The 27,752-nt window shown below is 45.0% G+C and overlaps 2 protein-coding genes across 9 annotated transcripts in view; both read right to left on the minus strand.

Annotated features, from left to right (window-relative positions):
• Nucleotides 1–1,031: 1,031 nt before the first annotated feature.
• On the minus strand, nt 1,032–14,153 carry LOC141969081 (putative glutamate receptor). 7 transcript variants are annotated; one of them, XM_074924490.1, is made up of 11 exons: nt 14,043–14,153; nt 11,756–11,863; nt 8,759–8,781; nt 7,320–7,379; nt 6,348–6,527; nt 5,268–5,494; nt 4,380–4,477; nt 3,638–3,855; nt 2,492–2,717; nt 1,643–1,890; nt 1,032–1,146 (listed from the first exon to the last, which is right to left on the minus strand). In XM_074924490.1, exons 2-11 carry the CDS (start codon nt 11,826–11,828, stop codon nt 1,045–1,047), a joined length of 1,455 nt encoding a protein of 484 aa, XP_074780591.1. In that variant the 5' UTR covers nt 11,829–11,863; nt 14,043–14,153; the 3' UTR covers nt 1,032–1,044. The 7 variants fall into 7 exon arrangements, with proteins under 7 accessions (XP_074780591.1, XP_074780596.1, XP_074780592.1 ...); XM_074924495.1 differs by having other exon boundaries at nt 8,750–8,781; XM_074924491.1 differs by having other exon boundaries at nt 11,756–11,866; nt 14,043–14,144.
• A 3,825-nt stretch (nt 14,154–17,978) lies between these two features.
• The window catches only part of PLCH2 (phospholipase C eta 2), a 100,844-nt gene continuing 91,070 nt past the window's right edge, over nt 17,979–27,752 (minus strand). Inside the window, exons 21-22 of one of the 2 annotated variants that reach the window (XM_074924554.1) lie at nt 24,655–25,714; nt 17,979–21,124 (exon numbers count right to left, since the gene is read on the minus strand). In XM_074924554.1, the coding sequence (XP_074780655.1) occupies nt 19,377–21,124; nt 24,655–25,714 (2,808 nt within the window). In that variant the 3' untranslated portion in view covers nt 17,979–19,376. The remainder of the gene's footprint in view (nt 21,125–24,654; nt 25,715–27,752) is intronic. The other variant, XM_074924555.1, reaches the window with a different exon arrangement.

Consider the following 27,752-nt stretch of genomic DNA (forward strand, 5'->3'; position numbering starts at 1 on the left):
ACATAAATGGAGCAATTTAACCACGACTTTGCAAACCAACACGTGTTTGCATCAGTCGTTCCAGCTCTGAAATGAAAAACAGTTTTATTAGGAAACTGTTTCATAGGCAGCTGAGAGAACTGTTCCAAATGAATTTCAAAGATTCTTCTCCGAGAGCAAGAGAACAATGCAAACTGCCCATCACTCACTGCCTCGCCCTTGCCCGGTGACCCTGTACCTTGTTTTAATTGCCTGATGACTGGACTTCGTGCTCTGGAACTGCTGGATTTCAGCTGTCAGTTTTCTTCCTAAATCCTTCTCGATCAGGTTAACTCGGACAAAACCTCCTCTGCAGCTGAACAGGGAAACTCACCCTGCGCTGGGAAGTGAGAAAGGACAAGTCCGTGTCTTGCAGTTCTTAAGTCTCGTAGTCCCCTAATTGCGTGGGCTCCCTCTCTCGGGTTTTAGGCCACTGCAGAGTTAAGTCAAGCCCTGCACTTTTGGGGTTTATGCCACAGTCCTGTTGTTTCTGATTCAGAAATGACCTTCACAGTGACCAGCGTCTTCTGCTTAGAAGAGGGGAAGTGTACAGCCTATTTGCAACTGCCCTGTGTAAGCAGCAGTTGTTCCTGATCAGAACAGGCAGATGAGAGCTTTAATTTTTCAAGATTGTACCTCGTTCTGTAATTAGTAAGCAGAGGCTTCTTATTAACCTACCCCAAGTCACTTACTCCTACGGGCGTTCATGTACTTGCATATAGTAAACTTCTAAACTAAAATACGGCTCCACCACCTTCGCCATCTCCACTTTATTTTACCACGTTGTTAACCTCCCTTGTCTTTAAGACTACGCTCTATCCCTTATCAATTCAAATTCTTCCAAGCCACTTAATTTTCTTCTGTATCCAGCTCCACCACCAATCCAAAAGTGCTCTCTGTGTGTGTTTGTAATTAGAAAACTAACCCTCTAGACTTGCAGAAAAACATCTTTCTACATTGATGTAGTTCCTATGAAATATGTACGGTATAAACCTAACACGTGCCCATTCCTTAAGCAAAAAATTCTTAAGCATTAGCCCTCCCTGAAGTCTCCTGGCTTTGTCTTGTATTTTCTTTTATACGTAGACGCGTGCACATTTCTTCTGTGAAAACGGAGCAACAGGATTTCTGAAAAACAAAAGCGGGGGGGGGGAACAAGGGGGTGAGTGGCTGTGTGTGGTGGGACCCACCCGCGAGGGGTGCCCAGCCCACCCGCCGGGACGGAACACGCGGTGCACGCTCCGGTAACGGGGCAGTTTCATTTACATGTGTTTTTCTGCTTGTCAAATGACTTAAGAACAGCCATACTTGAGAATAAACTTGTTATTGATGACTCGCTGTCCTCTGTCCGCACTCAGCAGATCGGAATGCAGGTTGGCTGCCTTGGAATTACAGTGAACGTTTCTACTTCATATTTGGGGAGGGGTGGGGGGGGTGTGTTTTGTTATTGTTACAGATCTGTCACACAGCCCAAGCTATGAAATTTCAGCGCTGTAAAGAGTAAACACCTTTCTTCCCCCCACACCCTCACGTTGCTTTCCTTAGAAAACGAGGATCAGCGTGGAGCGCAGCAGCAGCGCCTGGCCCGTGCCTGCTGGGGAAGGGACACGCCACCGCCACGCACCTTCGCGTGCCCGGCAGCACGCCTGCTCTTGTGGGAGAGCTCCAGCACGGCCGCGATCACGCCCAGGGCCAGGCCAATCCCCAGCGTCAGGAAGAGCCCACCCAGAGCCTGGGGCTGCAGGGGGCTCCACCGCTCGCTGCTTTTGTGAAGGCAGCTGCTCTCCCACCACTTGTTGCGCAGGTAGTCGAGATCCCCCGATTCCCGCAGCTTGAGGACGGCGATGGAGAGCTTCTTGGTCCACGGGGACGCTGGCAGTGGTACCATAGAAGAGAGAGAAGAGATGGGAGAGATCCCACCCACCACAACGCTTTTAAGCCCCCCGCTGCTACGCTACCGGGCAGGGTTATTAGCTGGGGGCTGATTCCCCCTTGGCAGAGAGTTGTTCTGCAAACGGGGCAAAGACCGTTGGGCCAGAACCGATCCTGTCCTGTCGCGGGGGCACGGTGACACTTGCAGAACAACAACAGAGGGCAGGTACTTGGAGAAACAGAAGCAGTCACGGTCCACGAGAGAACACAGCGCCTGCCCTGCTGGCTGTGTGAGGAGCGTGGCATCCCGGGGACCGAGGCAAAGCAAAAAAACCCCACAGGAACTAATGACACCCCTGAGAGTTGGAATTTTTTGCTTATTACAGGTCAAAGGAAGAGTTGGTGAGCGCTAGGGAGAATTCATCTACAGAATGAACACACCGCGGAGCAGGTTACCAATTAGTTCATGCTGGGTTATTAGTGTTAACGCAGAAAGCGTGCGCAGGACTCGGCTCTGCCAGGCTTTGTGCTCTCTCAATCTGCTACTTCAGACCCATGAATCCACGTGGAGAAGCGGGACAGACGTGGTGCAGTGACTAACCCTGGGTGGTGGCAATGCCAAATCCTCTGGCTCCGATAACTTCAGGGGCCCTGATCAAATGGCAGTGCCTGGCAGCTGCAAGGTCCTGAGAGATGGATTCCCCGATGAAGGCGTAGTTGGATTCCATCACACGCTGAACAGCCTCCTGGTAGGTTTTGACTAAAACACGGTCTCGTCTCTTGTCCATATATTCGTAGATCATCTGGTGGATGGGATTCTTGGAGTTCTGCAGCCCAAAAATCCAGGCGTCAAACTGAAGCATAAAATAGTCATCCAAAAAAAAAAAAATCTGTGTATGTGTGCAAGGGCTGCAAAACAATTCGGAGAATAAGAGGATTTAAATCTTTGCCCTTTGAGCCCTCTGCTGAACAGCAGCACACGGCGAGCACAGATTTCCTCTCTAACTGAGCGTTACAGGGATAGAAATGTCGCAGACCACACGGAGGGGGGCGGGTGTTGCCCCGCTCGAGGGCAGGAGGCTCTGCAGAGGGGGCTGGGCAGGCCGGAGCCACGGGCCCAGACCAGTCATGTGAGGCTCAGCAAGGCTCAGTGCCAGGTCCTGCACCTGGGGCACAACCATAAAATTCCTTCAGCGAAAGGGCTGTCGGGCACTGGAACAGGCTGCCCAGGGAAGGGGTGGAGTCACGTCCCGGGAGGTGTTTCAAGACCTGTAGATGTGGCACTTGGGGCCGTGGGTTAGCGGTGAACTTGGCAGTGTGAGGTTTATGATTGGACTCAATGATCTTCAAGGTCTTTTCCAACCTAAGCAATTCTGTGATTCTATGACTAAATATTTCCCACCCACCCCCAACAAAAAACAACCTTTGCAGACACCCAGTTAACGGATCCAGAAATTACCTACGTCAGTCCTCGTGTTCAAGGTACACAAGGACAGCCCCTGAAGAGTAGGACCGCTTTCTTAAAAGAGAACACACTATGAAAATACAGTTCTCTGCATGCTTCTCTCTCTGAGAAAAGGTGGAAGAGACGCACAAAACAACAGATAGCAATTGTGTTATTTGAAATACTACAGGAAACCTGATAGAGTCTGCAGTGATGAGGGTGCTATAGCATGAGCTGGACGACTTGGCCCCAGGTTAGCAGTTCTAGGGCACGTGTGTATGAGCACAATGAGATTCTCTGCACCTTGAAGAAGTAGAAAGTAGAGGAGCCGTCCAGTGTCCCGAACTCAAGCTTTCTTTGCTTCACAAGATCTTCAAAAGTCTGGATTGGGAGCTGCTCGCTGCCAGAGCTCAGCAGCGCGGTGAAGTTGGCGACGTAGGCAGCCAGCAGGGTGATGGTGAAGAGCCACCAGACTGCAGCAATGACCCGCACTGAGAGCGCTTTGGGTCGAGGGGTGACACCTGCACGACCAGAGGAGATGATAAAACACACGGGACGGGCATACAGTGGGAGAGAGCCCAGGAACTCCAGAGCCGTGAGCCTCAGTGGAAGAGTTCCCTTTAAATAAAGTCCAAACTGCAGAGCCTGCCCTGCAGGGAGCCTGGACGGACCCCCTATGGCTGGTGTGACCTGCAGCAGTGCTGCCTGCAGTGCAGAGCTGGAGCAACGTCAGAGGCCGAGAGCAAGGACAAAAACTCCACTCTGCAAAGCACCGGGGCAGCGGTTAGCTCGACATTCCCCAGAGCAATTGCTACAGCAGAAAAGACACATCCCTCGGCTGACACCAGCCTTCCGGGCAATTCCAACGAGTCTGCAATCAAAACTCCCCGAAGCGGGGAGTTCTAGTGCTGCCAGGTGTCCCTACTGGGACACTTTTCCCCCAACAGGATAGCAGAGCAGCACTACGGACTGAGGAGAGCTGGATACAGCGTCAGGTCGGAGCCTCCAGCTCGCAGAGCTGCCCTGTGGCAGTCCTCCCGCTCACCTTGCAGGGCAAGTGCTCCTGCTCCAAACCAGAGGCTGTTCAAGAAGGTAAAGTGGTTCTCTTCATTCTTTGGCTCGTTCCATTCACAGGGGCTCAGCCTGTGGGAAAACGACAGGATAAAACCAGACATTCAGAGGGAAAAAAGATAATAAATAATCCTTCAGTGTGACTGCAGTGGTGCAGATAGCCTGGAAAGGGTAGCTCCTCCTTCACCCAAGTTCCAGTTTGACCAGTGCGGAGGAAAGCACTCCCGTTCAATCCCACAAGTAGTTTGCAACAGTGATGGCCCGGGGGTCCTGTCACAGGTTTGCCAGACACTTTCTTCCTGAGCCACTGCACAATCTGGTCTCCCAGGCACACCAGCAGCATCAGCTCTGTCCCGTAGTATCGGACTGAAGGCTGCTACTTGGAGCAAACCCTTACCTATGAAGATTGTGCATCACACCCAAAAAGCAGCACAGAGCTTCTGTTCAAAACTGCAGCTGCAGAGAGCAGTAGTGTGGCCTAATCTCTCGGGAAGGGGGTGGAGTGGTGGCAGAGAGAATCTCTTCCACAAGTCAGTGCAGGATACAGTGCATAAAAATACACCAGGAGAGAGACCTGCACGTAGGAACATGGTCAAAGTTCAAAACAAACTCTGTTAGAAGTGAGAAAGGAGCTGAAGCACAAACACAGAGACCTTTTAGCAACCCTCAGTTATCCACGTCAAGAGATACAGTGCTCTTTGTGGGGAGATCCTGCCCTTAATCTGACATGATTTAAGCTTTATTAGCCCTGCACAGAAGGTTCCTCAAGGCAAAATGCACCCCGGTAATTTCTTTAAAACTGAGATCTCTTCACAGCTGAGAAAGCACCTGAACAAAATCTGTGAAACAAATGAATTTGTACCTGGCAACAAGAAAGAGGCAGAAGCACGTCAGCACATAAGCAAATAAAAGGCCAGTCCAGGTCTCCTTACTGAAAGGAGCCAGGAAGTGGAAGAAAGACATCTCCTGCGAGACCGTGTCTTTTCGAAGCAAGATTCCAATCCCAGTCTGCAGGAACGGTGTGGTGAAGGAGACCACCTCTTCCCTCGCTGACGTGACGGTCAGAGGAGCCACTGCAATGTCTGCTTCCTGTAAGGTGGAGACAAAAAATAATCAACCATCCAACCTTCCTGAGGAGCTCCATCGCTCAGAGCACTTCAGCCCGAGTGGGCAGATACCTGCACAGCAAATCGCTCCTGTGTCAACAGCCAGCTATGGAGCTAGACCCTGAGCTCCACGAAAAAGCACTGGTTTCCACTTTGCACAGCTCATACCGGGGTGCTGGTTTCCTACTGCCACATGACACACACCCGCCGAGGCCGTGCGCCCTGAACCACGCTGGGTTTGTTTGCCAAAACCAGAAGGCACGTTCCTTTCTGCTCCTGGCTGCAGCACCTCACGACTGACAGCTGGACACAGTACTGCGTTCAGAGGAGCAGAGAAGGTTTAATTCCGATGTTACCAACAGATGACAGAATGCTAGCCATAGGGAATGGCTCAGGATGGGGCAAGATCTGCATTCGAGCACCTCCTTGCAGAGTCCAAGGGATTACATTCTGAGAGAGACTGTTTCACCTAGTGGTTAAATTCAGAGTAAGTTTTCCTTAACGCCATTATCTCTGTTTTATTAGTGAGATAAAATGTCTGTACGGTCTCCCAGACTAAAAGAAACACTGGGTAGCCTCTGAGATGAGACAAGCACCACACCATGCCTTGGTGTAACAATGATTTCCTACTGTGGCCACTGTTTCCTTCTGCCTTAGTTTCCATATTCGTAAGCCGAACCCAACTACAAGCCTTGCTATTCATTTGTTCTACACAATAGGCAGGATGACTCCAAGTTGCTCAGTCCCTGAGCAAATTCTAATGAGGACCAAGAGCTGTTCGCACTGCTCCTTCCTTCTAGAGCTGCAGTTTGTTGAAAATATAAATTGAAAATTACCTGTCTCAAAATTTCGCCAATCATCCCTGTCCAGTTGCCACTGGAAGCGACGGCGCCGTACCGCCCGTCGCCCACCACCTTCACCCTGTAGCTGAAGCGGAGCATCGTGGCGAGTGCTTTCAGCAGATCGATGCAGTAGCCCTCCAGTTCTGCACTTCTCACCATGACGTAGGGATCTTCCTGCATGTCGAGGGGAAAATACACAATTCCACGCTCCCTCAGTCCGCAGCGCCACTGAGGGTGAGTGAAGCCAGTTTTTTAGCAAACCCTCCCCAAAGACTTCTGTCCATGTTATCGGGGCAGGGCGGGGGACACACACAACATTTCCAAACTTGACAGACATTCACGGGACTCAGGTGCCACCACTAGTCACAGACTGCAGCAGGGCAGGTGCGTTCCGCAAGCCACAGGTACCACAGAAGTAAGTGCTAATCTCTTCTCACCCTAAAAGCCCAAATACATTTCATTTGGCCCATCAAAGCATCAGACAAGGGTCACGTGCTGGTGCAGGACTTGTCACCAGAATCAGAAAATTTACTGCTGCAGCTTCTCCTGAATAATCCTGCTTGTCTGGTGCATGTGGTTAATGCTTTTTTTTTTTTTTTTTTTCCTATGGCCCGTTTTTAATCCCTGCACGTGTCTACTCTTTACATATTTCCACTGCAGGACAAAACCAATATCTAGGTAACAGGACAACCCTTAGATGCAGCTAAACAGAGTGAAGAGGCCTGGCTGTCTTCACAGAGCAGTCCTTTATAGAAGTGTATCCCCAGTCCATTTTGTGGGCTGACTTTGATAGTTTATACAGAGCTTGCACCTCTACACCACAGAGCCAGCACTCTGGAAACACTGTGCTGAACAGGGCTATCGGTGTCACAGCCAGCCCCAAACCACCTGCAAATATATAGGGGGGAAAAAAACCTCAAGTGCAATTCCAGCTGCCTCCCAGCCAGTGTTGTGTCACTGCCTTACCAGGATTGTTGTGACAGTCAAGGTTGGAAGAGACTCTTCTGGTCCCCTTAAGTCAGTGCCCTGCAAATCAAAAAATGAAGAAGAAATAATGGATTTCAAAGTCCCAGAGGTGGCCCCGCTTAGCTAGGGCTTACACTAGAACTTGGGGTGGGTGTCAGGGGAGATGTGTGCGGGCGTTCAACCAGCTGTAAGTCTGCCTGTAAACTGCAGCATCTCCCCACTGCCGTTCCCTAACGGTAATTAGTAAATCACAAGCATTTCGCCTTACTGCCTGTTGTCAGCATACTTTGTCCGAATAAAAATCACTTTAAATGTTGTCACAACTTTTCAGGTGCAGAGTCTTCCACAGAAATCCATTCATGTTGCAGACAAAACAGTTAGCAGGCAATTAAGGTCTCATTAGAGAGCAATTCCCGGAGAGGCAGAACAGTAGGAAACCTGAGAGGAGAGGAAACACGGAGTCAGTTCTGCAGGGAACATCCACCCTTACCGAGTCACACAGCTCGAGATGATTTCTGATCAGTAATAATTCGGAACAAATCAAGCTTTTTGCCTATTTCTGTAAGATTTGTTGGCCTTAAATGTATTCTTTTATTCTAAAATGAGAGCAGTGATGTTTCTAGACAGAGTGAGAGAGCATGTGTGTGTAAGTGTATTTATATATTTATTCATGCATGCAGTACAAGATCTGCAAAAGAAGCTCCAGTTCCTCCAGGAGCCAAACGATCTCGCTTTGATTCTCTCTTTGCCATGGAAGGATTTGAGGGATGAGCGTTGTCTTTGAAGCTGTGATCAGCAGTTACCAAACGCAGGGTAACAAGTAATTTCATTTCCCAACGCTACTGTAACCAGCTCTCCCATTATTCTGGGTTGGAAAGTCCTTAGGACAAATACTGTCCTGTATAACGTGAATATATCCGTGTTCTAGCAAATTAGATTTTAAAGATGGCATTTGCCACCTTTCTTCTAAAGCCCGAGGAATTATGTCCCACACGGACCTTTTTTATGTTAAATGCAAGCTTTTAGAAATAAAACACACATCTTAAGAACTAATAAAGGTATCTCTGCATGTTTTATACATGTCTGTATTTTCTTTGATATTAAGAAGTTTATAAAAATCCTAAGTGATGCGATAATTCTGAGGTTTAAATTCTGTAAGCCATGAAGACAGGGCTATAGGCAGATTCTTCCCTGAGCCATGACTGAATTTTGAATTCTGGACAAAAGACTGAGTGAAATAAAAAAAAAGCACAGACACACAGACAGATTTAGATATGGCCATCGTTAGCCATGAAAAGCATATTGAAAATAATAACTCTTCACAATTAAAAGCACTGCACACTATGATCCCATCTATTTCTGAATTTCAAACATAACACCTTTTGCACGTACGCCTTCTTTGGGAGCTCTGCACCAGTGGACAAACTTACCTTACTCACAGCATCATCATTCCTTGTAGTTCCTGAAAAAATACAACAACATCATCATCAGCTTCTTGCAAGGTTTATATTATTGCTCCTTAAAAGTGAGGTTTCGTAGCCCCACTTCACACGGCACTTAAGCAAACAGAAGGATCCCCCGTGACCCACAGGCTCCCCGGGCAGCGGCCTGCAGCAGTTCTGCCAAGTGTGCTCCCTCCTTCCCAGCCCAGCGCGAGTGTGAGACACGTGGAAGCAGAAATGGAAACAGCCAGACTGAGGCTGCAGAGGTTCCTTGAGGATTCTGTCACTCACACACTGAGGAAGGGATGCTGCAGAATCCACTGCCTTACTTCCTCGTTGCCCTCCCCGACAAGGTGAAAAGCCAGCTCTCCGGCTACTTCACACAACTAAGATTTCCCCCTGACTCCTGCAAAACCTTGTCTGTACTCCTAGGGAGAAGCCCTGTAAACAACCAGAAGTTCATCACCATCAAGTTCCAAGGCACAAGATTTTCTTCTGCTTCCCCTCCCTTACTAATGACAGGGTCCTACTGTCAAAGCAGCCAAAGGGGTTGCAACCACTGGGGTAGTTCTCCACCACGTCCTACTCCGTCCCCCCTGATTTTTTCATTCCTGTGAAAATTAACACCTCCCAAAGGGCCACGACCAAAACCAGGAACCAACAGGTTCCCTAAAAAAAAGAAAGAGGGACCAGGAAGCCCATCTTGTGCTGCCTGTTCCCTGTATCCCATCAAGGAACAGAGAGGAAAACAGAAAATCAACAGAGTTTAAGTGTGATGAGAGCTGGTGAAACCTTGTAGACAGCACTGAACACCCAACGTCAAATCGTCAAACCCTTTTCTGTATTATTTCTCCCTCCCGTGTCTCTCTTTCTCATTTGTAAAACCAAGGTAATGAGAGTTCCCTCTGGTAAAAACACCAAGATCCACCCATAAAAGTATTATTCTTGAGGTTAGTCATGCTTCTGGGTTCTACTCTCTGCTCTGCTGTGTGATTTTTAACAAGTCCTGTTAAATTATTTGCTCCACAGCTTCCCTTTTCATCATACTCAGAATACCTCAATCCCACCCCAGCTGCAAGAGAGCTAAACTACAATGAGATGCAGAATTAAAACCACAATTGTGTCAATATATGACTCATTAATTGCCCGGGATGTTTTTTCTAGAATGTGCACGGCATTGCTCCTTGGAATCAAAGAGTTCACAGTGCAAAAGCCAAAAATCCCTCAAGATAAAACAAAAAAATTTAGGGTGTTTTCAGTCTTTCAAGTAAAAGCTGTGAGTTTTTCATTAAATATAACAACATATTCATTCATTATGTATTATTCATTATTTGGTTTTGCATTTTCTGGCCTTGTGCTGAACTCTACATTATTGTAAAACAAAACCTGTTTTTTCCCTCTCCACTACAGTTCTCCATGGGAGCTGGAAATCTTCACAAAGGAGTTCTCTTGTCTCCCTTTAGAAACTCATTAAAGCCAGTAAAAGCTTTTTGAGGCTCCTTTTTGAAGACCTGCTAGGGTTTCTTGGAAGAAAACAGCCTGTACTGAGGGCTCCAGCTCCCCCACAGCGGCACTGGATGCAGCTGTTCAAAGCCCCACTGTGAGAACTCCTCAAAGGACCATAAGTAATCAAGTTGCAGCACTAACTCGGAGTTCATTGCAGTGACACTTCTCAGAAGCCAAGTTGTCATTGTGAGAATCCTTTGTGAGAGTCTACAAAAGCATAAGACAAAGACGAGGCTCATCCCTCCACTCTTGTTCCCCACAGGCCAGTGGCTGCAGGAAATTACTTGTGGTTGCAAAAAATCAGCCTTGTCCTTACCCCTCTACCCTGCACATGGCCAGCCTTCTAAAGGGAGATGGCTCCCTGCTTAACTTCGTGGGGAAAAGCTGTAGCACTCTTAAGAACTGGGCACCTCACCCCTATTTTCTGCCCCACCCTCCCTCTCCAGGCACGCAGCCTTGCCTCCGTGCCCGCTGCCAGCACTTCCCCTCTTCCAGCTTGTGACCAGGAGACACAGCTGGACTAAAAGAAGAGGCGATGGGTCAGGTAGATTACAGTTCTAGAGCACACTGGGACCTTCAGGATGAGAGAATTCTCAGTATGAGAGAATCTGAGCGTTGCCACAGGAGCAAACGGCTGAAGTATCTCAGCTGCTACGGCAGCTACGCCGTGACCAGCTCTGGGAGACAGGAGGGGCGTGTGCGAGGAGACAGCCCAGGAAGTGAAGCTGCTCTCCCAACCCTCCAAACAGAGAACTAAATTTTATCTCCCAGTAATCAAGTTAGTACTTGGCCTGAGCTTGGCCTCCAGACACAGAACACCACAAAGCCACAATAAGAGTGAAACAATAGCATTTCTCGTTCTGTTGTGAAAGCAAGTTCCCCAGCTCCTCACGCTGAGAGCAAAGCAGGATCCAACCAGCTGAGCGCTGTGCTGAAGTCCCTGGCACGCTCCTGCTCCTGTCCCTGAGGAACTTCAGGGGGAATGGAGTGTTACCCGTTGTCTACAGAAAGTGGGGGGACTCACAGAGCTGACAACTTCCTTGCGCTAAATCTCTTACCAAAACACGCCATGAGCAGAGGGGCTAAACAACTAACGTGGAAAACTACTCACAGGGAACAAGTTAACCAGCGTTATCTTGCTGCAATTCAAGGGACCACAGACTCGAAAGAATGCAGCTTTAGTCACAACAAAGGTGTTCATGGACACCTAATAACCCTTTTCCTAGGCTCTTTCATCTCCCCATCTGATTTACAACTGTAGCAGCAAAGGCACTTTGTGACAGGACTCACAACGTGGTAAAGTCACAATCACATGCTGTAACAACAAGGTAGGCCCTGGTGATACCTTAATAACCAATTCCAAAGCAAATTCTGAGATTAAGACAAAATCCTGTAAGCACTAGCAGTTAAAGACTAAAAAAATGAATATTCCATAAAGAACAAAACCAGATTTGGCTTCAGCCAGCATTTTTGGATCATTTTTCTCACCTGTCTGGCTTGATTCTCTCAGGAGCAGCATAGTTGTAACCACACAGAACACGAAGTGAAGACCTTTGTCCATTGGAGCAGAAATATCTACTGTCTAAGGGAAACCTCCTGCTAGAGATGAAAGGCAAGTGGTTAAAGCTGGTTTTACAGTTCTTCATTGCTGGGTTAAAATCAGTACGTCCTGGATTTTCTGCACCACATTCTGAGGAGTCCCAATTCAAACAAAGGTCTCCAGGTGAAAACAGTCACTTCTGAGACCAGCCATAACAAATACTAAAGAAAAAGATTCTGGTGAACACCTCACTGCAGCAAAGAGGATGTGACAAAGCTACAGGGTGGATTTAGGCACCGGGTGTTGCACTGTTTCTCTTACAGTCAGCTCTGGGGAAGGAGAGGCGAGCCCCAGGCGGTGTGCCGGCTCTGGAGAGGCAGCAGGTCCCGCGGCGCGGGGGGCACGTACCCTGGGTCAGGGAAAGGAAGGGAAGCAGCTGGACTGCTCCTGAGGACTGGGCCCTCACGCTCTGAGAAAGGGGGAAGGTGCTGTTAAAGAAATTTTAGGAGCCAGCTGAGGCACTAATAAAACAAGGAAGAATAAAACCAGGAGGTTCTCATGTGGGGGGCTGAAATGCAAACCCTTAATTTCACTTTCCATTCGGGTTGCAGAAAGCAAAGGTCTTTGTTTCATTTGCACCGAAATGATCTCAAACAAGCGTGTTTCACCTGCATCTAGAGACATCAGAAATGGTTTCTGAAGCCCTCTTTCATCTCAACCTCCTAGCCCTAACTGAACAAGGAAAAAGGGGTAGGGGGAAGGAGGGTGAAAACCAGCGCGTTTTAGTAACTTTTTCCACTTCAAACCCTGCAACATTTCTGCATGGCTGGAAATAACTGTGTATTTGTCATTGTAAAACAGCCACAGAGCTATGAAAAACAATCAATGCCAGGTTATATTAAGTCTCAAGCTGCTGCAGTATTTTTTATCCTTTTTGTCATCACAGTGTCAAACAAGGTTCAGGATGCCATGACCCCACAAACAAAAATAAAGGTATTAAAAATGCCCAAGAAAACTTACCATTTAGGAGAGTATGTAGGCAAAAAAAATTCCTACATATGGCATTCCTTGCTTCTGACCGATGCTCAGAAAACACTGGCTTCACTTAATGTTACCTCATCAACTTTTATGAAATTTTCCCCAAACCTGCACTGCTGTGAAATCACTTGACATCACAGCTCAGTAGTTTCCCTCACTCATTTTCTCTACATTTTTCACCTCATAAGAGAGGTGAATAAAATTTACACAGAAGATTCTTTCTGGGTTAAATTTAAATGGTTTTTTGTTGTTGCTGTAAAAAGACTTCAAAATGGGATTATTTTGATCCTTGTGAAAGGATCAAAGGAGAGGACTGGTATTTCAGTTATGGATCAGTCTACATTTTCTCAAAAGTAACCATAGAACATAGGCAAGGTGGTAGCTACTCAGCTGTTGCCAGAGCAGCACATGAACTGAACAGCTGAATCACCCGCCAGGGCACATAAAGGAAAAGCAGCAGTACTCTTCAGGTGGAGCCAGTGAGAAATTGCATTTTCCCTGGTAGATTTAGCCTGTAAATTACTGATACTTTTTCTTACAATTTGGTACATACTACAAAAGGATCTTTCTTTCAAGTGGCCTCCTTCAAAAAAAAAAAAGCTAACGAGAGCTGGTAATATATTGCTTGCATCACCTTGAAAAGGAAGAGCTGTTAGCACACTGGCTGCTGACTGTCTAAAAGAACAAATAAGAGTGTAAATACGTGCAAAAAAAGATTTTTTGCAAAGGCTAATACACTTCCCTAGCTCTAATTCAGTACTAGAGTCACTGACAAATGGAATCAGTTAGAGAATAACGGGAGGGCAGTGGGGTTTAGTGCCTCCCAGTGTGTAAAGAGTTCCTTAGATACTGCTTAAATTAACCACTGCAATATCCATTCACCATCTGCCCGAGGAGGTACTACAGAGTTTTCTCATGCTGGCTTTAGAGCGAAACAAACTAAGGCTTTAAAAAGTTACTTTGCTAAGATCAGCTCTCACTGCTCAGAGGTTTTCAGTCTTTCAAAATGTAAAGAAACAAGACAACATTACTCCTCAACCAGTCTTCTGTATGCAGCACTGAAGGAAGGCACCAGTATTAAAACAGCAGTGGAAAAGGTGAACGACCATCGGCTAGGAAGGAGAGAACCTGTTGCACACAGGCTTTGATCCTCGTCATCTAGAACAAGAACAGCAGTGATTGAAGGCAGTATCTCACCTACAGCAATTCCTTCAGCCTCTCCTAGTTCCGTTTGTCTGACTGGGTATTAGCAGAAGCAACTCGGTGAACAGGCACACTGAAACTGCTGGAGCACTGAATGCTCCCAGGCGTCCGACGCTGTTATAAAGATAAAAGAGAGGGAGGAGCCAGGCTGAGGGGCTCATACTGCAGACTCTAGGGTTTTGGGAAAGAGAGGAGGAGATTTCACCCAGAAAAAAAGACAGCGTTTGGAAGCAGTTGAGTCCAGCAGCTGAACAGTACATTGAGACTCAGAAAATACTATTAGTGGCCTGCTGCGTGGTCCTCTAAAAGTCCCCTCTCTCTAGAGTAGTGTCTTACCAAGCTGCGCCCATCTCTCCTGGCTGTTGATAGTGAAAGCTGCTCAAGACTTTCTGCACTCTGTGACTGTCTTGGATCAGCTGGGGAACTCATGTATAACACCAAAAACCCCCCAACTCCCCAAACTGTTACATACATCTGGTATTACCGCCGAAGGAAGGCCAGAGCTTCAAGGTAAAACCATTAAATTCCTGGTGTGTGCTGTTCTGTGTAACCCAAAGGCACAGAAGTGAAGTCCTGCCCCTTCATCCTTCCTATGCTAGCTTCACTTTGAGCTAAAATACAATGCTGCCAAGTATCTGATTCTCTTGGGCCAGGTCATTTATAAATACACACATCAAGGCACTGTAATAACAAAGAAGTGCCTTCACAAGAATTCAGCAGAGTGAACTAGCACAACTCATCCTGCAGGGGAGTTGGAACATGTCCACACTTAAGTAAGAAACAGAAATGTACTCCCTACTTGACTTTAAGCACTTTTCAAGATGGAAAACTCCAGCAGCTTGCACATCTTGGCCTTCTTCCCTAAGCTTTTTCTATATGTGTCTCTGAGTAAATCAACTAAACATCAACACAGCTTGCCTCCTGCAGAGTCAAAACTTGCTTGCATTTCAATAAAAAATGCTTAGAAGACTGCATTTGGTGAAGCTTGCCCTAACAGAGTTCAAGGGCTTGATTCATAGCTTGATTCGTGCAATTAAGGGGAGTCCTGAGATCACTTTTAACGCGCTTCAGACCCCAGATGGTGTAAATCATTCTTGTGGTATGAATTACAGCAAGATGCTAAGATATGTTATAAACTATAATTATATCCTCTCTGTAGGACAAACCAGAAAAAGAATCCAGAAAAATGTATTCACCTTGGAGTTCTCTCAGAGGCTTTGGCACATTTACAGGGCCATTTCCAGGTGCTCTTTCATAGTTTGAATGTGATTTGTTCATCGCATTCTCACCTGAGAGCAATGCCCTAGAGATTCTGGCAAAGGCCTGCAAGTAGGGGGAAGTTGGAACGAGTCAGATAAGCTGAGGTTTCCAGCTGCTTTTCATGAATATTTCCTAGGCTTTAAAAAGATGCACATTATGGTATGTGATTTTTCACAGCTGGTAGCTAACAAGGGCTGATAAGCTCAACTATAAGCAGCTGAAAGCACCTCAGCAGAGACAAAACCAGTTTTTAAAAATACAATCAAATGTTCATTATCAGCGTTCTTAAATACTAAGTTGGATGAATACGGACCATAAACCCCAAGTCCAGCCATCTGTAAGACACTGCTTGTAATTTGAAAACTTTGGACTTCTAATCTTACAGTTTAATGAACTGAAAAACACATACAAGGGGCTGAGGCCTCCGAGGAAGGGAATACACTTGCTGTCTCTGGACAGCCAGCAGGACTAGACAGAAAAGGGGCTCTCTTCAGGCAGCGCTGTCGACGGGACTGAGGGGTGAGGTACAGCCAAGGAGGTGTTCTCCCACGTTAGCAGCACCCCATAGCCGTGCTGCCCTTTCGCTCTCCTCGCTCAGCAGTTTCATTCCCAGACTATCAGACCTGACTCCAGTCTGTCACTGACCTTCCTGAAGAATAATGATTTCAACTGCCTCTCTGAATCCCTTCAGGCCTGCAGGAAGGGGTTGTTCCGTTGCACATCCTGAACGGAGCACACGAACAGGCGTGCTGCACTAGCAAGTGCCTCTGGCCAAGACCTGGATGCCTTCTGTGGACCCCTAAGTCTGTTGTACTACGGGTGTGTGATTCTAGTAAAAATACACAGCTCCTGCATGGCAAGCGGTGATTACCACGGATGTGGCATTGATGTCACGACCTCAGCAGATGGGACGCGCTGGCCACTGCGGTTTCATGCTCAACCTGTGTCTGCATCGTAACTGCCTGCGGTTTCACATGGAGGAGGGAGAAATCTTTTTCATCTCGATTATCATCCGAATGGTAGAGAAGATCATCAAGAGAGCAAGAGCAGTGAGGCATTCGTAAAATGAAAATCAGTGCTGCTTGGAACCTCAGCTCCGGACTCCCTCCACTGTTAGCAAATCTTTAATGCTTTCCTTACCGTTTTAGATAGCACCCTGTCTGCCGAGAAGATCTGAATAAGCAATTTCCCTCTTTCCCGATGAAGACTGGATGAACAAAGAGCAAAACCGCTTAGTAAGCTTCTGCTACTCAACAGTGTAGGTACCACGAAATAAATTCCATTCCTAGGAATAAACGGACACATCATGAATGGTCTTATGCAATGTAACAAAACAAGCTGTAAACTATTAATTTGGAAGCAGAAGGGAAAAACTCACATGTCCTCTAGTAAGTTAAATCCACTGGTTTTTAAAAATTTGAACAAAGATCAACGTTTTGAAGCACTACATGATATACTGCCTTCTGTGAGGTGCATTGATTTAACGAGTATTGCTTAATCAATTAAAGATAAAAATAATCTGCTTGTGAAAGTTGGTCTTTGACAAGACACAAATAGGCCTTTTAAACATTAACTTTCTAAAGCTGTCAAGTCGCATGTACTTTCCTGCTTTCAAGATAAAAAAGCAGCAACTCCCTGCAGCTCTTCAGCCAAAAACCGGAGTATTACAGAGTGACTTTTCGCCTAGAGAATGTTAATGAAATTTGCTTTGTGTTAAGACACAATGTGAGACTAATCTTGGCAGATCACACATTCTGCTGCTGATTTACCTTTTTTTTTCCTTCAGAGACTGCAGTGATACTGTCGGGTTACTTCAGTGCATGTTCCAAACCTTTGTTGCACAAAACTCAAGGGCCTCTCATCCAAATTATGAAGACAAGCAATGCAGATCTGAGCCAGGATGGAAAACTGAGAGAATATTTTTAGACAGAACGTACTGAAGACCATTTGAAAAGATTTAATCAGAGAATTTAATCCCTCGCAGCCCCCATCTCCATGTCATGATGACATCATTAGTGACAGTCAGCCTTACATTTTGGTATCTCGGAGTTTAAATGCTTGTGGCCAAATGATACTAAAATCAGAAACCAAGAACTCCTTTCTAGCCCTGCAATCCACAAGTAAGCTGATGACCCTTCCAGGGGAGAGTATGAAGTAAGTAACACACATTTTTACTTTGCTGGGACAGGAAGAGAAGAGGTTTTTGAATGAGACAAGTGAAGATTAGATTTTTGCTGCAGTATTTTCAGCCAGACTTGAAACAGCCTCAGTGACGAAGCAGGGCTATCTATCTTGGAGAGCTGTAACAGAACAGATCAGGTCCTTGGATTATGTCTGTTTGGTTACTAACTACGAGTTTCCCTAGAATTCCCATCTACGCAGCCATCACTGGCTGCCAACCAAAGGCTTTGCTTCAGGACAAGCCCTGTGCCATGGATCACACAACAACAGAATGCCCGTCTCCACCAATGCTTGCACTCCTTTTGGTGGACCTGAGAAAACTGGAGCTGGATCTGAAACGGCTGCCACTCTGAAACGGAGTAAAATTAATGTTACCCACTAAGGAATTTTTTAAAACAAGGCAGACAGAATTAACCATGTTTATGTACCACAAACTTCTGGACAGCATAGAAAAAGTATTGTTACAGCTAAAGAGTCGATAGCTGGAAGGTTAAATATGTTTATTTTAGTAGTCTAAGGTGGTTTTACAAACAAATTTTTAGATTTTTGCAGTATACACAAAAGAATCATTACATAAAAAAGCAAAATATCCTCTCCGTAACAGGGACTCTATGCAGACTGAAATAAAATTAAACCTCTGTTTCTCTTTAAAATGCATCTCAGTAAACATTCTTCTCCATCACTGATAAAATGTACATCTATAATAAATGACATAATAATTGGGGGGGATGGGACGACATCCCTAAAAATAAAAAGTAAAAAAAAAATGGGGAGGAAAAATTATTACGTTTAGGTTGGTATTTAATTCTAAATATGTCCATCTAAAAAAATTAAATATCTCTCTTTTTTTTTTTTTAAAACATATCATTGAAAATTTTGCATGGCAGTGCAATACAGAAATAATAAAATTCATCCAAAAAGTGCTATGTACAGCAGCATTGTTAAAATACCATAAAGAAGGGAGGGAGCTGTTTTCAAGAAAAGACTAGCATGCTTTTTAGCCATTTCTGAATTAAAGTCAGGAGATATTTCCCGTCTGGTTTTAGTAATTCCCTTCTCTCTCCCGTCTCATTCCCACAGATGATGTTTTGAGACAAGGAACAGTCACAGTTCAGTTTAAGTGTGTGCATGTGTACATATATGTGCAGACGTATGTTTGCATACACACAGATGTATATATATATATTTTTATATATAAACAAGATTGGTTTAAAAAAGCATTGCTTTGGAACATAGTGAGAGCTCTTCTTCAAAGAGTGAGACAATATGGATTTTCACTAAAATAAACAGGTCTGTGATGGAAGATGGATTTTGTCTACGACATTATTAATTCATGAAACAATTTCACTGCAATTTTGAGTATTTCCCAGAGAAGACACCTTCAGAAGCCTCAAACACTTCCAAAAAATAAAACAGAAGAAGGAACATCTTTTTAAATCTAGCCTCTTTTCATGGATCCACAATTTGCAAGAGCAAAATTTACCTTAGCTGTCGTTAACATCACACAGATGTTTACCTATTGTAAGGAGCAACTGCAGAAATTAGTAGAGAACGTGAGATCTGCACAGAGTAAACTGCAAATGCAAGAAGTGGTCGCATACAAAACAGGTTAAATTTGAGGCTGGGAAAGTGTAATAAAAAAAAAAAAAAGGAGGTCAGATCATTAGGACTGTAAAAATATAAGTCTCTGATTTCACTTGATTGTTATATTTCCACAAATTGCTGACAAATTTAACACTTATCTATTTTTTCGGAGTCGTGACAGGAGTACCCTTACAATCAAGGGAAGGCCAGGAAGCACTAAGCCATGGGAGGATATCTGGTGCCTCTCGGGCCACTCCGTTTTGACAGGAATGTAAACATTGCCTTATTCAGTGCTCCCCAGAGTTACAGTTTCAGCATAAAGAAGACTTCTGTGTCGGCGTTATAATCAGTTTGGTTCTTGGGCTGGGCTGTAAACACGGCAGGAGAAGCTATATCCATACAAAGGGCTTTTGCCACGCTGCAGGCTCCCTCTGGATTTCCCCTCTCCTCGATGGGGCTCCCGCTGAGCTGGCCCAGGCTCTGCAGGCGCTGTCTCTCCTGAGCTTGCTTAGCCCTGTTGGCAATGTACCGCACCCGGCTCTGACTGCGAGATGAAGACCTGCGAAGGAGTCCCAGGCTCTCCCCTTCCTCTTCAGATTCAGTTGGATCAAGACTGATAGGGGAAGTGATATCGTTTTCCTGCTGGAAGGCCGTCAGCTTCTTCAGCTGCTCCGTCAGTTCGTCCTGGGCTTTGCCTGAGGATCTCAGGCCTGAAGAGCGGCGCTGCTCCCGCATTGAGCGAGTGACAAAACTCCTGCTGATGCTACGGTATTTGCTTTCAAAAGTGCATACAATATCATCAGAGGTAAGGTCTCCAAGACTCTTGGATTTTGTCTGGTTATTCCCAACCATATCGTGTGATTTGGATTTGTTAGAAGACTGTCTGAGACTTTCTATGTACAGCCTGCTCCAGGTGTGCCTTCTAGGAATGGATGAGAACGCATCTTGAGGGCTCCTGGCAAGAGGACGGGGGCACAACTCATCTGCTGGCAGCTGGCCAGACCTCAGGTTAGGATTGGATTTGCTCTTGCTCACCATGGGCATCTCGTTACAGGACGTCGTAGCAGATCGGGGGCGCATACCCTTTCTGATGGTGAGGGGCTCCAAATTGTCATGACGGATGCCGAGATCTGGGAGGCTTTTGCGAGCCAGGTTGGGTAGAGAGAGATCTATCACAGTGTCATTGGAGGACATGCTGGAAGAGGAAGACATGCTGTCACGATGGTTGCTGCAATCTAGCTTGCTCCAGATCCGGTCATTAACAGTGGCGTCAAAGTATACTTCTGCTGCTGGAGACAGGCTACTAGGAATTTTTATTAAGGCTGAGGAGTCTGTCATCTTCAGTCCTTCGCTCTTTGACCTTCTTACTAACATGTAAGAGCTCATCTGAGAAACAGAAACAGGTGGAGCCTGTGCAGCCTGGGCTTTCTGGAAAGTATCTGGGGGCAAAGTGGTCTGTGTACTGTTAATCACGTTGGTTTGCTGCAGTAGAACAGCTGCTGCACCAAATTTTTGCCCTTTGGAGTCAGCGGTGCTTTTCGCGTCTCTTAATACCTGACCTGGTCGGTCCCTCTGCTGCTGGCAGTTTTCAGCAGGTTGGCCAGCAGCGTTACCTGCTGCCACCACCAGCCAGGCTTCCTGAGGCTGCACTGCCAGCCCGTGCCGCTCCTCGGCTTTCCTGCACGCCTGCGTCCAACCGTTTGCTTCTGTGAGACATCCTGCCATGCTTGTCCTCTCATCTTCTTGCGTTACTAAACTTGCGTCAGCTGCTCTCGTGGCGACCTGCACTTGGTCTTCTGCAGCCAGGTTTGTTCTTTGTTCTCTAGTGAGCAGAGATTCTTGAGGTTGGGTGGATGTGCTGCTTGCTTCTGATCGAGACTCGGCGGAATGATCAGACATAGACCCTTCTTCAGAATCACTGTAAGGAGTAATGGGCAGAGGGAAGAAAAGGCTGGCATGATGGTTTTCATTGGCAATAACAGGCTCTTCAGTGATAGTTTCTAGGCTGCATAAAGAAGTGACTGACCTCTGCATTGAGAAATGGCAGACATCTACTTGGGAGACATGAAAAGACAGGAAAAAGAAAGAAACAAGAAAAACAGAGATAAAGGGTTAATTCGCTATTACAAACTGCAGTTTAGCTGAAGATTTATTCTTTATGTGTTATCGTTTTGTTTTTAAGGTAGTAGTCACGTATATTAACCACATTTTAAAAAAATAACTTAGGATTTCAAACACCTGCCTAAAGGCAACAAAAAGTTTCGCTCATTCGGTTTTAGCTGCCCAAAAGCCCTGCTGCTTTCAAAAAAATCTCAGTCCATGCATAGTGGCACCATATTACGTTTCTGATTTTCTTATTCAACAACAATTGTACCCATCGATTTCTTTGTGTCCTCTCTCATAAACCAACTCTTCTTCCTCTACTGTCCAGCACTACTTGAATTGCTCTTTTCCTTCCTTCCAGCGCTCAAACACGTCAGCGTGTCAGATCAGAACCAGACCACGTGCAATAATCAGAACACCACTGCCCCACCAACAGATAGGATCCCAAGGATCAGCTGCTCAGAAGAGAAGCAGCACCGGGCTTCTGGAGCAGATGATAAATAAAATTATCTGTACGCACACGGTAGAATGTAGTCAATGTGCTTTTAAAAAACAAAACAAAAACTTTTAAATTTTTTTTCCTAAAATGTGTAATTTCTTTTTCAAAAAGCTATAGAGATGTATGGTTCATGAACACCGGTCTGGCAGTACAATCCTGAAGAACCACTACAGCCACCAAGTACCTGAAGAAAACGCTCTGTCCTTCTGCAGTGTTTACAACCTGTACCCTAAGAGCCAAAGCAACCATGCCAAGAAGACTGTCCCACATCTCCAAACCACAACGCAGACATGCATTCGAGAGCTAGCAAAGCACCACTGAGCCAGACAACAAACTTAAGAATATAGGAGCAGATAATTATAAGGCAAGAAACAAACAAAAACCAGGACCACAGGCAATAAGGTGCTTCAATCAGTGACACTCAGCAGACAGTTACCTTTGACTTGCTTGTCCTTTCAGTTCTTAACTAGGGAGAGAGAGTGTGCATGTGGAATAATAGGACAGAACAGAGGAAAAAATCCAGTTAATGTAGGGAAGGCAGGTACAGATAATGGGATAAATTAGTGCTGAGGGAGGGATGGGAAACACAGAAATATTCACACATTATTGTAGGATCCTAAGAATTTCTGACCAACCAGAGCACTCAATGGAGTCCATAAATGGACACATATCAAGTCCATTATTTTGTTGTAGAACAATAAAAAACAATTTTTGCTACTGTTCAAGAAATGCACTCTACTGGACCAGGGAATGGAAGCTAGCCTCCTCTTCTCCAAAGCCCTCTGCTAGTGCCATGGAAAAAAAAAATCATCTGCAATACCAAAAAATGTCAAGGAAAGATTTGGCCTTTGCCTTCGGCACCAGTATTCCCCACCCAGCCTAGGGACAAGAAGCTTAACAATGGGGACAGCTGTTTGGTGACCTGTACCACATGAATTGGGAAGGTTAAAAGGGAAGAAAGCACACGTGCCCATAAGCAAAATCCACCACTGACCACAGAGATTTGCAGTATCTGGAGGAGTCCAGAGCTGCTCAGACCACTGAGCTCCTTCTCCCCGTCCAGCCTAGGCCATCAGCATAGATTAAGGCACACTTACAAGGCAAAATACTGGAAACTCTTAATGCTGTTGCCATAAAGGGGACAACCTGAGACTATAGTTTCCTGTCTCATCCTTGTGGCACTTCCCATCAACAGAATGTTAATTAGGAAATGCAGCCATCTTAGGCTAACGTTATTGGTTTCCTTGGTTTCTTGGCCCAAGGCACTAAAATAGCAGGCAGATGGGGAAAGCATGCTGTTTGTGCAACCATAGTGTTTGTCACTGGATCATCAGCATCCAGTCCAAGTGACTACTTCACCATTTTAGAGGTTTGCTGATTCCATGCTTGAGAAGTCAGATGGATTTAATCAAATTTCAAGCATATCACAATATTTATTTAGTGACTTGGGGGGCTGGCGGGGGAGCTGGCACTGATAATGGGAAATGGTTTCATATGTCACACTACTCAGAGCTTATGAAAAGCCTAATGCCAATAATTTAAGCACAGAAAGAGTTCTGCTGCTTTGGATTAGCTTCAAGTCATGGGAACCGGCAAATTTCTCCTCTCCCCCTCCCACTGTCCTGTATTTTCCTAAAAGCTCAAAGCAGAGATAGGAAAAAATACATTTAAAAAAATGATTTAAAAAGAGAAATAAATTGCAGACACCCAACCAGGATAAACTGATTAAACAAATAGAATATTTTAAATTTTCTGTATGAGGCTTTCAAATAAGCCCACTATAGATGGGCAATCAGAATCTATTACTAAAAAGGGGAGGACATCTTAAGAAGCACCAAAGTCATTTAACTCTTCCTGAAAATGTAATCATCGATGTTCAAATTCCTTGGACAATTAATGGGGAGAGGGAGGGATTTGAAGAGAAGCTCTTGTAGTCATAGGCAAAGGCTGTCTCTTCACAACTCTATGAAACAGAGAAAAGCTTGTCGGAATCTCTTTCCTTCCCTCTCCTCCCTGCCAAATCAGGAGAATAAAAAAAAAAAAAAAAAAGCCAGTTTCCTTGTTAAAATATTTATCTTGATTGCCTCTGTTGCCATTTGCCATCTTTACAAAAATACAGCTCACGAGCAGACACCGCTGTGTGATCCCAGAGACCACGTGCATGTTTCTGGCTGTAGCTCAAGCAGCCTTCCTTCAAACGGACACATTCTGCTTGGCACTGGGGAAGCTAACAGGCCGCCTAGCTTGGCTGATGTCAAGTAACATCAGATCACACACCTTGCTTCTTTAGATTATGCATCTGTGCCCTCAGGTCCCAGCCAAATCATACACATAACATTAAGCACATCTGTAATGTTTGCATACTGGGGATGTATGCATTTAGGACCAGAATGGTCTGCTATGTCATAAAATGTGATCTCCTGAATAACCCAGACCAGAGAACTCTACCTGGTAATCCCTGAACCAATGGCAGTAATTCTGCAAGTTCTCTAGGAAGGAACTGGTTTTACTGGTAGCAGAGTGCACATTAGATCTCATTTCTGATGTGGTTATCCCTCAGCGAAGCACAACTACCACTAATGGAAATATTGTTTGTTAATATGAGTTTCCCATATTCAATCTCTATTTAATGCTCTGGTTTGGATCTTAAAATTTACTTAGTATCATACCACATTCACTAAAAAAACCCAAGGAGACAAAAATCCCTGAACAAACAATCCAAACATCCATGGACTACTGACAGTTTTACTACTGCAGATGGTTAGCTAGGCATGGAAAGGACTAATCTACACCAGACACATCTAAAAAATAAAATAAAAATATTTATGCAGACTTTTTTTTCTGTCATTGCCAAAAATAAAGAAAAAGAGCTCTCGATAGCAAAACAACATACAGGAGCTTCTAAGTAAAGGTGCTATGCAGAAGCTGAGACAATGATGTGATCTAAGGTGGAGAAGGGTGAAGAAAATCTGGTCTTACCAGTAAAGAATATAGGGGATTTACTTCGAATTTCCTCCAATTTTTGAACGAACAAGGCATTCATTTCCCTCTGTAGGGTGCCCACTTGCCTTCGAGAAGTTTCAGACCAGAGCTTGGGGAATTCTGGGCTTCCAAGGCTTTCTAGACTGCTGGAGTTGGAGGATATAGAGCCATTGCTGGCTGCCACCAAGTTGACAGTGCTTCCATACTTGCCACCTGATTGGCACTGCCACCGCTGCCGGGAATGAGCCTTTATTCCGTGACATTTAGATTCAACATTTTTCTTCCCTGGGGTCACAAAAGACTGGGTGGTCCTTGTTAGGTCATCAGCAGTTCCAGGGCTGCTGCAAGACTGCGAATCTGATTGCTGCCTGGGCTGACCTTTAACACCCCAGGTTTTTAGCTCTAACCTCTCTTCTCCAGTTATACTGCTATACTGCTCATGGTGAAGTACATCTTTAGCAAGAGGCCTGGTAGGATGGTCGCTCCACTTGCATTCTAGATCTGGGCTTTCTTTGGAACCAATCATGCATTTCATGCAATTGGTGGCCACTCCAATCCTACCAGAGCTGTTGATGGCACAGCGTGCAAAGACGCTTGGCTTCTCGCTCTGGTGCTCCTGAAGCCGGACCCTGTTAGACCTCCGTAGGGGTTCACTGAAAGCAGCACCCCCTTGAGCACAACTTGGGCTTTTGGCTTTACGAGAACTATGGGCCTTACCTTTCAACCCCTTGCCATGTACCTCCCCACTGGCACCATCTCGGGGAGCTGGTGACAGAGGAGCACTTTCTGGCTCTTGCTCAAAGCGAGGCTGTGAGGCAGCTTCCACTTCGCGGTCTTCAGCAGCCCCTTCAGAGCTGTTGTCTTTTGTGTCGAAAGCAATTTCAGGAAAGCCCTTCTTGTTCTTCTTCTGGCTTTTGGTGGGTGCACTGGCCGTCCGCCGCAAGATGTGGCTGCTAAAGGAATGTTTGCGATGGAGCTGACCAGCAGCATGACTGTCCAGAGAGGCCTGCTTTGGATTTCTGAGAAACAGGCCTTTTAGACCTAGAGCTTGTTTGGCCTGGAAAATTTAAAAAAAAAAAAAAAAAAAAAAAGAGAAGTCCTTAAGAGAAAATGCAAATCTCTTCCTTCGGGCGTAGGAACAAATGACCAGTTCACATATGCACGCCCATGCAGAGTCTCCTGCCATATTCCTATCATCAGCATGAGAACTAAACCAGAAATAGGACAGATAATAATAATAAAAAAAAAGTAACAGCAGCTTTGCAAAATTTCACATCTTTTTTGCTCAACTATGTTCTTAGATAAAATTTTCCAGCCAGGCTTATCTCTGTATTTGTCATCATATTATCATCATTTGTCATCATTTATTTACTAGCATATAGCTACTTACAACATAAACATAATTATTAGATATTGAAAAGAAAAAGTAAGGAAAAAAGGAAAAACTTCAGCCTACAGTGATCCAATTCTGAAAGCTGAAGAGTTTCTCAGTGTGTGTTAAAAGCCACAGAGCTTGAGGTTGTTCATAATGCCACACGTTTCAGACTTTAAATTCAGAGTGCTTCCTTTTTAGCAAGACAGCTTTCTGGGGGGTTTTGTTGTTTGGTTTTGGTTTTTTTTTTTTTTTTATAAACACAAAGCTCCTGAGGTGCGGGTCAGATTTCCAACACAATATGCACATTTAAAACAAGTCTGTCCCAGCAGTTTAATGACATGGATATACTGAGAACCTGGAGGAGGCATAGGAAATCAGTTCACTACAGGAATCTGAGGATAAGTGGAGACTTGCAGATTTGCTGCAAACTTAAGTCTTTTCTTTAAAGAAAAAGCTTCTTGGAAATGAACATAAATCTACTCCTGAGCATTTATGTTATAATTATACAAAATATAAATCAACCCCCAGGCCCCCTTAAGTTGAGAGGCAAGTCTCCTAGATTCCCCAAGTCATCAACTACAACAGCTTGTACATCTCCAAGGGCAACGTGGAACAGTAAAAACAGGTTCTGGCTCTGAACCACCTCTGAGAGGACCTCACAGGTCATAGAGGGGACAGGGACCAGCTTTCTAATCCGGGCACCCAAAGCATATGGATTTAAAGTACGTGGTGTAAAGGCTTCCTCTGAAGGGCCACCACGGAATTAGTACAACCTGGCTTCTGCACCGTGAATTCACAATCTAGCACACTGCACTCTACTAGGAAACCCTGAACAAGGCTTCTGCATCACACCAAAAGAAAAATAAAGCAAGAAATGTTGCAAGCTTCTGTTATTTTGAAGTGTCATTACTAGCTTTGGGGCCTTGCCCAAGTTCAGTCCAGCTATAAAATGCAGTAGTTAAAAAAAAAAAAAAAAAAAAAAAAGAAAAGTAAGCACGTTTTAAAATAAAATAAATCACCTGCAATTTTGTAGACTTAAACACATTAGGACTGGGGGAATGAGAATTGCTGGTGATTTCAATTAAATTGGAAGCATAGAGCTGAATTATCTGCCTTGTGCAGAACATTATACTTGGGCAGAACTGGGTATCAGATGCTGTCAAGCCTAATTTTTCCTGTCTCAAACTGGAGATGGTGACTAGCACTCATCCTTTAGCCAAGAAATCTGTGGCATGGAACAGAGGTTGCAAATCTGGAAGAAAACTGAATGCACTGAGTAAATAAACAGCACAAACTGAAAAAAAACCCAAAACCAAACCACAAAATAAACTATAGAAATGTTGGTCATTTAAGAAAGTTACTTTAAAATAAGTTTTAATTTTACTTGTCATACTACATGAGGTGGTTACAGAATTTAGCTGATAGTGACCTCAAGCTAAAGAATATTCTTGACTTAAAACAGGCAATAATAAATCAGATGTTCAAATGGAGATTTACATTCTATAGGAAGTGTTGGGAAATAAAGCACGGATGTAAGAATACTGTTTTTTTTTCAGTATGAAGTAGATCTACACTTCAGTTGAATTGAACACTGTCATGAATAGCAGTTGAACTATATGCATGACAAATGATCATCAAATATTCCACTTTCTAGCCGTGTGTGGTAATTTCCTACCATACAACACTTATCCAAAGACTCTCATGTATGTTTTCCTCACCG

This window comes from Athene noctua, chromosome 22 (assembly GCF_965140245.1).
Source record: "Athene noctua chromosome 22, bAthNoc1.hap1.1, whole genome shotgun sequence".
Classification (NCBI taxonomy): Eukaryota; Metazoa; Chordata; class Aves; order Strigiformes; family Strigidae; genus Athene; species Athene noctua.